The sequence below is a fragment of the Nannospalax galili genome, unplaced genomic scaffold (genome assembly GCF_000622305.1).
Source record: "Nannospalax galili isolate Female #2095 unplaced genomic scaffold, S.galili_v1.0 scaffold337, whole genome shotgun sequence".
NCBI lineage: Eukaryota > Metazoa > Chordata > Mammalia > Rodentia > Spalacidae > Nannospalax > Nannospalax galili.
In genome coordinates, this window is record NW_008340932.1 from 2,456,385 (window position 1) to 2,469,293 (window position 12,909).

Genomic DNA, 12,909 nt, shown 5'->3' on the forward strand with positions numbered 1-12,909 from the left:
AGAGGGTGGACAGTAAGGGAAGCACTTAGGACAGAATCCTCAAATGGGTGGTTGCATGGTACGCAAGGGACCATGCATCAGCTGTAAGGCACTGGTAAGTTTTGGCTCTCAGTGGTTATATGATGGCAGGGTGCATAGCGATGGAGGTGGGAAAACATACACTCTTTTATTATAGATAATCACATGCATCTTTTTTTCTTGATATTCTAAGATGACTCCATATCACAGAACTCCCTTGAAGGCAGGAGTTCAGATCAGTCATCTCTGAAGCTGCCTTCTGAATACCTGCCATATTTTCAGTATGTTCACTGCCAGTGCATTATGAATTAGGTAACTCCTATTTGCAGCTTCCTGACTTGCTTCTCACCATGGTCATCCCAGGTACCACTGCCTCATGGCAAAGACGAACCTCACCTTGGTGACAGAGTTCTTCCTCATTGCTTTCACTGAATGCCCTGAACAGGCAGTCCCTCTCTTCCACCTGTTTTTATTTATCTCTCATCACTTTGTTGGGGAACTTGGGCATGATCACTCTGACCCTCATGGATCGCTGGCTCCATATACCCCTATATACTTCCTTCTAAGTCACTTCTCCTTAATGGACATCTGCTTCCCATCCATCACTGTCCCTCAGCCAATGGCCGTGTTGTTGGAGCATGGGACAACTTTATCCTATACATGCTGTGTTGCTCAGTTCTTTCTGTTTACTTTCTTTGGGTAAATTGACTGCTACCTCCTGGCCCTCATGGCCTATGACCGCTATGTTGCCGTGTGCCAACCACTTCTGTACGTCACTATCATGATGCAGAGGGCACGTCTAGGTTTTGTGACTGGGGCTTACATTGCTGGCCTCCTCAGTGCCTTGGTGTGGACAGTCACAGCATTTGCTCTCTCCTTTTGTGGAAACAATGAAATCAACTTCATTTTCTGTGACCTCCCCCCTTCTGCTAAAGCTGACTTGTGGGGATAGCTACACCCAGGAAGTGGTGATTATTGTGTTCCCTATTTTCGTCATCCCTGCTTCCATGGTGGTGATTGTGGTGTCCTACCTGTTCATCATCGTGGCCATTCTGAGGATCCCTTCAGCAGGAGGCCAGGCCAAGACCTTCTCCACCTGCACCTCCCACCTCACCGCAGTGTCTCTGTTCTTTGGTACCCTCATCTTCATGTACTTGAGAGATAACTCTGGACAGGCCTCAGAACAGGATCAGGTGGTGTCTGTATTCTACACAACAGTAATCCCCATGTTGAATCCCCTCATCTACAGCCTGAGGAACAAGGAAGTGAAGGAAGCCTTGAGGAAAGTTCTCAGTAGGATCAGGCTTTCCTAACCTCTTCCCACCTTGGAACATCCCACCAATCACCTACTCTGTACTCAGCAAAGCCAGCATTCTAGGCCCTCACTATGATAATATGCCCAATATTTAAATACATATATCATGATTCAAGGTATGAAAAAGAGTAAGAACTTTAAGTTCAGGGGGAGGAAAGAAGAAAAGTAAAAGGCTGCTTGAGAAGAGATTAAAGTGTGAGCTCCGACTCCTAAGAAGTGTGATATAAATGTAGAGATCTCACTGGTCTGTGATGATAGAACAAGATTATATTTTTGGCAAAAATTTCCATCATATAGTAATGTTGAAAATGTTTAGAAAATACTTTGTAGTCAGTAGTTAAATTCTATAATTGTTTATATTTTACTATATTTACTTTGTTAAATAAATATAATCTACCTATTAATTTGCCTATCCATCAATGTATGCACCAACCTGTGTTAACTTTGATTCATCTTCAATGAGTTGATTTAGATATGGGCATTAATATGTTCCATCTCTATGTTGTTTAAAATCATGTCAATTGATGTTCAAAATTTAGAATTCCTTAATTTTAATTTTAATTAAAAAAGTTTTTTTTTTTTTCAACAGAGTCTCATTTAGTTCAGGCTGGCATCAAACTCTCTATGTAACTGAGGATGATCTTGAGCTCCTGGTCCTCCTGTCTCTACCTCTTGAGTGCAGGGATTACAGGCCTATACTACCATGTTGGGCTTATACAGTCCTGAGGACCAAACCCAGGGCTCTGTGCATTCTAGGCAAGTACTTGCCTACCCAGCTTAGCAATATCCTGAGCTCCAGAGGACACAAAGAAGATATTCAGCTTTTTGCTTATTTATTTGGGTGTGTGTCTGTGTGAGTATATGTGCATATGTGTGACTGGAGGCCTAAAGAGGGCCTCAGGTGACTTCCTCTGTTACTCTTCACCTAGTCCTTTGAGGAAGGTTCTTTCCCTGGAAGTCAGGAATCCCATATGATTCTCCTGCCTCTGCTCTCCTCAGTGCTGAGATTAAAGACATTTGTGGGACACTTGTAGCGCTGGGATCCAAACTCTTATTCTTATGATTGCACAGGAAGTGCTCTTAACCACTGTGGCATCTCTCTAGCCTGGAGATCTATTTTTAATGGTGAAAGTATGGCAGTTTGGATAACCTCTGAGGGAGCTAATCTCTGGAGAAAATGGCTTCTCCCTCCCTCAGCATCCATTGACTGCTTGTAGCGCTTCATTTTGAGGTGGGACCCCATGCAATTTCCTTCATCCACCTTGGCATGTCAACTGATTTTGTCATTATGCAGATCTTGATAGACAGTCATATTATGGAGACTTTGTTGGTGCAGCTTCCCTATCATGTCTAGAATGCATTAACTAGCTGCAGGTGTCTTGTCCTTTTGATTCTTACATTCTTTCTGCCCCTTCTTCTGTAATGTTCATTGAACTTTAGGTATAGAGATTGCATTGTAGATGTATCACTTAAGACTGTGCATCTTAAAGTCACTTATTCTCTGTGTGTGACCACTTGTTGAATTTTGTAAAACTCTCCATCTGTTGTAAAAAAAGAAGCTTTTTTGATGAGTGGTGAGAGGTTCACTTGTCTGGAAATATAAGGATATGTTTTTAGAATACAGTAAGAAATTATTTTGGTCTAGGGAAGTGACAAAAATAGGTTATTTTTAGGGTCTATGACTTCTCCAGCTATGTGTACTTGGCTATATTTACAGCATCAAGTGTGAATTCCCTCCCATTGAGCAGGCCTTAAGTCCAATCAGACAGCTGTTGATACTCTCAAGATAAAAATGCCACTACTGTACCCATAGAGATAATTCGTTGGGATGGTTTTCTCCAGAGACTAGCTCTCTGAGAGGTTATCTAATCCCAAATAGGCAGTCTTAAACACAGGTTCATATGAGCACCAATAAATTAAATCAGTGCATTGTATATATATATATATATGTATATTTATAAATGCATGTATGCATATGTAACAATAGTAATCAAAGAAGAGGACAAGAAATTCAGAGGGAGTGGGGGGCATGGGAGGAGTTGGAGAGGGCCTGGGAGGGATAGAAATAATTTCAATGCAATAGTATGAAATTTTCAAATAAAATATTGTTAAAAAAATTTGATAAGTAGAACCCCAGATGGTAAACCTCATAAAGCTACGTATTTATGATGTTTTAATTTTAGTTTAGTTTAGTATTCAGCAATACCTTAAGTTAGTTAACTGATACATAGTATAATAAATACATATTTTCTGAATTACTGAGTAATCTACTCAAACAAAAAGTGAAACATCAATCTGGTGAAGAGGAAGTGACTTTGCTGTCTTTTGGAATTGTTAAGTTATATGTATATTCCCACTAATAAAAGGGAAAAATGCTATGCACACAAACTTACTATGTATGTATGTGTGTATATATTTATGTATGCATATTAATATGCTAATATAGTAAAAATATTACAAAACATATGGAAAACAGAAAGACAAAAAAGAAAGGGTAAATGGGAATAGAAAAATTTATGCAGTTTAATTGACCCAATTAATGAAGTTGATCCTATTTAAAAAATATATTTTTAGATCCTGATAGTTGTTCCCAGGGATGTCTTCCACTGATCTCTAAAAAGCATCTACAGTAACATATCTGTTGACTGATATTCATCACTGAAAATATGCTGTTATCCACAGATTCTAGATTCTCCTGTTCTGTGGTATGCTTTGGAATCTACTTAGTGAAGGAACACCTCTCTCATGGCCCATAATGATATTTCTGTAACACAGGTGTCAACTTTGTTCTTACATTTTTGTCTGTGGGTAGGAAGAACTTTGGTACATTTCATGCAGGCATGGCAGGATGATTCCTGTGTGCTGCAAAACATCAGTCTACATCTAAGCTTCACGGCATGTATTAATTCTTGATCTTTATCTCTTTAACTATAGACACCTTGATTCAATTAAACCCTGGAGGGAACAGATCCCATATACTCATCTTCTTTTTTTATTTTCTTTAATCTTTACTCCAAAACATAAACACCTTCTCTCTCTCTCTGTTCCCTGAAATACAAAGTAAACAAGTTTGTATTTATACAAATGATGCCTACATATGGGAGCTAGGGTTGAGCTGGTTTGTTTTTGTCAACTTGACACAAACTAGAAACAGCTTTGAAGAGAGACCCTCAACTGAGAAATTTCCCCTATCAGAATGGCCTATGGTCATGTATCTGTAGCCACCACTGCTGCTTCCTCCTCCTCCTGCTCCTCCTCCTCCTCCTCCTGATCCTCCTGCTCCTCCTTTTCCTCTTCCTCTTCCCCGTTCCTCCTTTTTGTCCTCCTCTTCTTCTTCCTTTTCTTCTTCTTCAAGAGATTAGTTTATTTTATGTGAGTATGTATATGCATCACATGCCTGCAGGTGGTTGTGAGCTGTCATGTGGGTGCTGGGAACTGAACTGGAGTCCTCTGGAACAGCACCTAGTGCTCTTAAACACTGAGCCATCTCTCTAGCCCTGGGACATTTTCTTAATTGCTACTTGGTCTTGTAGGGCCCAGCTCACACTGCAAGTGGTGCTGTCCCTCTGCAGGTGGGCCTGGGCTGTATATGAACGATAGCTCAGCAAACCAGGGGAAGTTAAGTATCAGTGAGAAGTGTTGCTCCATAGGCTCTGCTTCAGTTCCTCCTCTAGGTTCCTGCTTGAATTCCTGCCTTAGTATCCCTCTATGATGGGCTGTAACTGTAAACCAAACAAATCCTTTCCTCACCAAGTAGCTTTTAGCTCATGTTTTATGACACCAACAGAAATTGACTAGAACAAGGAAGATGGTGTGTAACAGGATTATTTCAAACACACGCTACTCCAAAAATCTGAAATAGATCCTAAATAGAACAAAGCAGAGCAGATTTGTGCAAGATGGAAATGTGGGTGTGCACAGTGCTAAAGGGTATTCAGTTTGTTACCACATAGTAAAATGAAACACATCTAAATAGTTAAATACACATTTATTCTATGACAGGATACTTAAAAATGCATCATAGTTTTTGCAAGAAATAGTCTATCCTTTGAATAGTATTTTGTCCGAGTATTAAAACCCAGGACCAAAACAAGTTGCGATTAAAATATTTCATACATCATTCATCAAAGAAGCTTCCTTTTGCAATAGATGGAAGCTGTTACAGAATTCTACAACTGGTCACATACGGAGACTATATGTCAGAGAGATGTCCAGCCCTAAGTGACACATCTACAGTGGAACCTCTACATCTAAGGCTCATGGATGGAGTATAGAAGAACAGTGGATAGAGATCCCTCAACTGTCTCAGTGAAGCTTCCTCATGCAACAGAGTGTGATACACACAGAAGGCCACAATCGGCCAAGGTGTAGAGAATAAGAGACTGCAGAGTGTGTGTCCCTGGATAAGGCTTCTGTATTAAACCTTACCCACCCATTGCTCAGGGACCATTGCAGAAGAAAGGATGGAAAGATTATAAGAGCCAGGATTGGTGCATGAACTTTAAGAAACAGAGGCTTTTAGGTCTCTGGGAACTTGCTCATATGAACTTGCAACAATGGTGACACCTTACACAAGACCCATGCAGACTCAACTAGACAAAATCCAGCATAGAACTGGGGAAATCAACAGCAGGCCCCAACCTCAGCTGATGAACTATTGTCAGCTGATTAGAAATCTTGAATAATTTATAAGATGTTTTCTGCATATTGAAAAAGGTAATATTTGCTCCTTGTAAATTAAAAAGGGTGCTGAGGAGTTACTTACTCTCAGAATCTGTCAGAAGGAAAGGAGTAGAGAGAATGGAAAGGAAGCATCGAGAGAGTGAACTTCCTGACTTAAAGGAACAATTTAATGTCTTCCAGAATGTTACTAAAAAAGCAGGGACATTTAGGTTGTTTCCATTTCTGAGCTACTATGAAAGAAGTAGCAACAAAAATGTATGTATAAGTAGGTCTACATAGGATGAGTCCTTTGGGTATATGTGAAGGAGTGGTATAACCAGATCATATGGTAGATTCATTTTTCTTTCTTTTTGTTTTTAAAGAGTTCTCCACATTGCTTTCCATAGTGACTGCACAAATCTGGGTACAAAAGCTTCACTCGATAGACCTTATTGTATATGGTGGGGGAGGCTATAGAGGGGTATGGATGGGGGAGGGGGGTCTACATATGATTAAGATGTATTGTATGAATTACACCAAAAAATCAATAAAAATATATATTGAGGAAAAAAAACTAAGCAGGCATTTAAAGTTTCTATTGAAGAAAAGTTGAAATGAAAAAGCTGTAGGAACTTGGCCCCAGTTGTAGAGGGGACTCCGTCTCCTTTTTTCTTGCTTTAAATTAGCATGTATTAATTGTAAAAGTAATGAATTTTGTTCTGTGTGCAATGCACCTCCCGCATTGTTGCCTAGCCCCCCCATCCCCCCAGCCCGCTGGTTTTTTTCCTTTCAACTTTCAAGTCTTCTTTTCAGAATATTTTTCTGTATACGAGAGAAAACATTCAATATCAGTCTTTCTGAATCTGAATTGTTTCACTTAACATGATGATCTCCAGTTCCATACATTTCCCTGCAAATGACATGATACAGTTAATTTTTATGGCTGAATAAGACTCCATTGTGCATACTTACCATATCGTGTTCATGTATTTACCCATTTCTGGGTACCCAGTCTTGTTCCATAACTTGGATGTACTGAACACTGCTGCAATAAACAAGGGTATGTAAGCTATCTCTGTTGTATGATTATTTGGATTTCTTTGTAAATATACACAGAAATTTAGCTGAATCAAACGGTAGCTCTGTTTTAGTTTCTAAATTATTTTTTTTATTATTTAAAACTAGCTTATGCAGTTTTATCATGACATGTGCACATTTTTGTTTTGTTGATCCTCTTCATATTCTTCCCTACCAAGCCGTGCAGTCCCTTCCTGCTATTTGTGACTCTTTTGTGTTTCCATATAAACTTTAGGGTTGTTTTTTCTTGTCCTATGAAGAATGTCACAGATGAGGCTGCATAATCCATAATCTGCTTTTGGAGCATGGGAAGAAGCAAATATCTATTATTTCAAGCCACTGAGGCATCATGATTTTTCTCAATAGCATAACCTAATATAACTCAGGTAGAATTCTGGGCCCCTTGGAAATGAAATTAATGAGGACACTAGGAGATAAATCCAGAACATGTCTTTGACGTATGCAAGAAATACCCTTTTGTTATTTCATTTCTCTTTTATATTTTTACATAATATTTTTGACAGATAGAATTTTAAACATTTTATACAACAAATATATGTCTTTTATGATTTTTAGCATGTGTTTTTAGGTTTAAAAAACAAATCTGGGCAGGTATGGTGGTGCACCCTTTAATTCCAGTCCTGGAGGATAGATGCAGGCATCAGATCTCTGAGTTCGAGGCCACCCTGGTCTACATAGAGTGTTCCAAGCCAACAAAACAGCAACAGCAACAACAACACAAAGAAACACTGAAAGACAGAAAATCGAAATGAATATCCTTCCAAATGGTGAGAAAGCAACAAAAGATTTGCCTGTATTGTTTATAACACTGGTCAGTAATCTGAAGGGTCTTGTAAGTTGTGAGATACAGTTCAAATTTCTCTTCCAAAAGAGTTGATCAATTGTTCCTCCACCAGAATCAGAGATTCAGCAGATGTTTCTTTCTCCAACAGATGTAATGTACCACCTCAACTGTAGACACTAGATGTGTCTTCAAGCTTTGTGATTTGTTCTACTGATAGATCTCCACTTCTTTGAAAGACACAGTTTCGTTTATTTTAGCTTTGTACTGAGCTTCCATACTAGGAAGGGCCACCATTCTCACCCTACTCTTTTTATTTTTCCAAGTTTTCTTGGCTGGCTTTATCCATTTGTCCTCTTTATTGCACTATTTTTGGTGGGAATGTTTTCTTCCTGATAATATGTCATTTTTGGAACAAATCTTTACCTAAAGGTAATGAAAATGCAGCCCTTTGTGATGCTTAGTGCTATTCATTTTGACAGCTCAGTATATATTCTTAAAGATGTTCCTATACCTATATAAACATATTATACCATAAATCCCTCAGAACTGTTATGAAAACCTTTTCAGTTCAAATGGCTTAAAAATACAATGACACTTAATCATCAAATAAAAATGAATTTCCTCAATGCATGTAGCTATAATGTTTGATTTGGATGGTTTCAGGCACGATTTACTCCAGGAATCCAAATGTTTTCATCAGACTTTATTTCTTAGCTTTCCATCTGGTCTATTTCTAGCAGCATAGCATAGTCAGAGCCCTAGATTTAAATCCTCAAAGTCTATGTGGTATTTAAACATCCCAGATCCTTCTCTAGCTGTTGTATTATCTGCTAACATCTCATAAACACACCCTTTCCTGGAGAATTATCCTCACCTAAAGAATCACTTTTTTTTTTCTAGAAATACCTACAAAGTCACAACCAACCTGTTGGCTACAGTGTTCAGTCAGTAGATAATTGACATGATTTGCAAAAATCCTGTGTGGGGGCAGAAAGGGTACACTGTAATTCATATTCCAGAGTTTCCTAAGGATAAGGCCAGTGCTGGACTCCATATGAAAAGACAGCTTGCCGTTTCCTGCTTCATACTCTCCTGTATGTTCTGTGAGTGTGAGTACTCACTCAGTGAAGAGACACTTGCCCATTAGCCCTGCCCAAGACCTATTATAAAGAAACCTAGTCTAAAATGTAGCTCTTCCCTGAAATCCAAATAGAAGTTCTAGCATAATGTTTAAAACAACATTTATTTATTTTTATCTATATGTGTATTAGTGTATTGCCTGCATATAAGTATGCTTGTGTCATGTAATGCCCAGGGATGTCAGAAGATTACACCTTGGTACTGGAGTTATAATCAGCCACCATGTGGGTACTGAGAACCAAACCTGGGTCTTCTGTAAGAGCAGCCAGTGCTCTTAACCACTTGGCTATCTCTACAGCCCCTGATGCTTAATTCTAAAAAACAAGGACAATAATTATACAATATACCAAAGTACTTGAAATAGTCCATTTTTAAATAAAGAATAAAGGTAATAGATAATTACTGCTACAAATCCCTCTGTTACATTGAGTGAAATAGTCTCATTACTGCCCACTCTTTCTCCATTTCCTCCACTCTGCCCCAAATTCCCAGTTTACTCTGTAAACACTCCAGGAAACATAAACAAACTCTCAACATACAGTTATTTTAAAAGAGATTTAGTTCAGGGGATGAAACAAATGTCATCAAAATGCATTGGAAGATGGACTTTCCTGTGCTGTCAGTAGGCCCCATTTGTAGTTATCTCCCTTCTTTGTAGTGTATCTTTGCATCATTTGGCACCTGAAATTGCAAACACACTGGGAAGATGAGTAAAAGCTAGTTACCAAAGTGTTTACCTCTTTTTTTCTTTAATATTTTTATTGAGATTTTGTACATTTCATATAATAGCTCTTAATCAAATTTAGACCCCCCCATCTGTGCCCAGCCAGAGGGCCCCGCCCCCCCCACCCACCGGACCTCATGTATTCTGTCATATATGTGAAGTCCTATCTGGTCAAACATTTGTATTCAGATGTCCTTTGGTGCAAGTTCATCCACTGGAGTTTAGTCAGCCTATCTAGAGATCTTAAAGAAGATTTGTCCCTCACCCAGCAGTACTCAGTTGCCAACAGTTCTCAGGCAAAGGCCTGGGCCTGCCACCCATTTCCCTCTGTCTATGCTGGGCCCTATCTAATGGGTCTTGTGCATGATGCCACTGTTGCTGAAAGTTCGCACGAGCAAGCTTCCAGTGGTCTGAAAGCCTCTGCTTCCCTATGTTCAAGAACCAAACCTGGCTCTTACAATCTTTCACCTCCTTCTTCCACAATGGACCCTGAGCTGCGGGTGGGTGAAGTTTAATATAAGAGTCCTATACTGGGACACACACTCTGCAATCTCTTATTCTCTAAAACTTAGCCAGTTGTGGCGTTCTGTACGCATCACATTCTGTTGTATAAGGAAGCTTGACTGGTGAGTCTTTTTATTTACGAGGAAATGAGATACATGGTGTCTTTGAGACCCTTTTCTTCTGGAAGAGCTCTGATGCTATAGTATGGAGTGGATGAAAGTAAATAGGGCAGGGAGTGAGTTTACCGAAACACAAGTTGTTAGCAAGAAGCTAACTCTTAGGAACTAACTGTGCAGCTGAGAGAAGGCTAATCGTTAAGGAGTGAGTATGAGGGCATAAGACAAGTGGCACTGAGGGCAAATTGTACCGTTCTAACCAAGCCACTGTTTGTTCAGAGACAGGGAAAAGAACTGTAACAGACAAAGGCATAGAGACCTTGGAAATCTATCTTTACTCAGTGCAGGACCAAATGAAGTGTGCTTAGATCACCAGAGACCTAGTTCCTCCTGAGTCAGTAAACATACTTTTTTGTGAAATTCTCAGCAGATAATGCAACCAGTTCCAGCCCCTGAAATGTGACTGGACAGTGGGACTAAGATGACATGCAGTGTAAAGAAATCTTTATGAAGAGTTCCAGTCCCCATACTACCTCTCAGTAACTAGTTGAACAGAACATGAGGGTCAGTGACAAAAGTTTATTCCCTGAAGGAGCTGCTCTTGTGCTGTTTGACTTAGAAGGTTTAGGAGTTTCTGTGTAATCCCAAAAGGTTTGCATTTATCCTTCAAGACATGCAGAGAAGAGATAATGAGTTTTTTTCCCAAGGTGAATTCTCTCTGTATGGCTGGCTTTTCCCAGGAGCCCTGGAAGCCATCCCTGGAGGTGATTCATAATCCAAGGAAAACCTTTCCACTGTACCACTCACAGAGAACCATCCTCCAAAACATTTTATATACAGCCCACCTTGTGTAGTAAGAAGAAAACCTAAAATCCTTGAGTTATGTTGAACCATGTGAGTAATCTCAACTGCTTCCTACAAATGCTTAAATGAATATATATATATTGGTCTGAATTCAAACTCAGTAAACCAATAGATATTCCTCTAAGTCACAGAACTATTTATTGCCAGGGAAGCTGTTGGGTTGATACTGGCTCTGCAGTAAGGTCCATTAGAAAAGTGAACTGAGGAGAGAACTTGGCCATTGCATCCTGTCATCTTATGGTACGCTGTTTATCCTGGGAGTTCAGTTATTATATGGAAGAAAATAGGTAAGACTGGGGAAGCTTTTTGAAGCCTCTAATTTAAACTTTAGAGAATACAGTTTCATAGGAATGGAGCTGACATTAGATCAGAGTTTAGACAAAAGGGTTCCCTATAATTATTAAACTTGCTGTATTTATACAGTGAAGGGAAACTGACCGTCATTAGAGCTCTGTCTTTGGAGTAAGACAGGACTGGGCGAGACTGAAGATCCTTTTACTGGCTAGTACTCTGATCTTGGACAAGTTATTTAGCGAACAACGAAACTCTTCTCAAGGACAAAATAACAACTTTTTCATAGGGTCATACAGACTGTAGAGGATAATGTATGCAAAAGGTGTCACACTGTGATTGACCCAGAGCAGGTGTTCAAAGAACAATTACTGGTGTTTGGAAGAGCAACATGGCATGTTAGTTCAACTGAAGACAGGGGACCAAAGTAGAATCTAAGGCTTTGTTTCCTCACATGTAAAATAAGGGTAAGTATGCTACTTTATAAGGTTATTGTCAAGTTGAACATAAAACACTTTTGAAGTGTTTTGCCTCTATTACTGAAGAAGAGCTCAGTATGGGTGATCTTGAGACATTGATTACAGTAAGGTGAGGAAAGTTAACATTGTTAAGCTCCTTCATTGCTCCCAAAGTGACTCAACCTTTTGAATAAAAAAAAAGTTTGAGAGAAAGTTATAGATTATGATAAGGACAAGGTTTGAGTGCTATCTCTTTCTCTGGAGAATTCTTGCATAAGAAATTCCTCTTTCCAAGACTGGAGAGATGCTCAGTGGTTAAGAACATTAGCTGCTCTCACAGAAGACTTGGCTTTGGCTCCCAGCACCTACATGATGGTTTTCAACCATCAGTAACTCCACTTCCAGGAGATCTGACACTCTCTTCCTGTCTCCCATGGGCATTGCACAACACAGGTGCACTTACATACATGTAGGCGAAACACATACACACATAATAAAAATGACTATCAAGCAATCTCTTCTTATCTTCCTGAAGATCTCATAGTCCTCTATGTTGAATATGGTAAAGTATATTACAGATAATAATGTCAACCTACAAGTATTACAGTTTTCTTAAAATGTTCACTAGCCATAAATCTTTTCTTTCCTTTTGTAAGCTGTTCTCGGTTTAAGGAGGCCATTACTTCCCTGTATTCTGAGCTTAATCCAATCTGATGTTGCCCCAAACCCCTTTTTAAATATCATACAAAACCGAATCTCACAAGCTGATATTGGAATAGTCCTTCTGTAAAATATCTTGGAATTTGTCTTTCTGTGAAATAAGCAAATATCTGTATCTATGTATCTATGTATGTATCCATGTATGTATCTATGTATGTATCTATGTATCTATGTATGCATCTATGTATCTATATCTATCTATCTATCTATTATCT

The 12,909-nt window shown here is 39.1% G+C and overlaps 1 protein-coding gene across 1 annotated transcript; it reads left to right on the forward strand.

Annotated features, from left to right (window-relative positions):
- The first annotated feature begins 394 nt into the window (after positions 1–394).
- LOC103736686 (olfactory receptor 9Q1) lies at positions 395–1,331 on the forward strand. The gene is given in 4 exon segments (XM_008836193.2): positions 395–489; positions 491–560; positions 563–943; positions 945–1,331. Coding segments are annotated over 4 exon segments (933 nt in total).
- Positions 1,332–12,909: the final 11,578 nt, after the last annotated feature.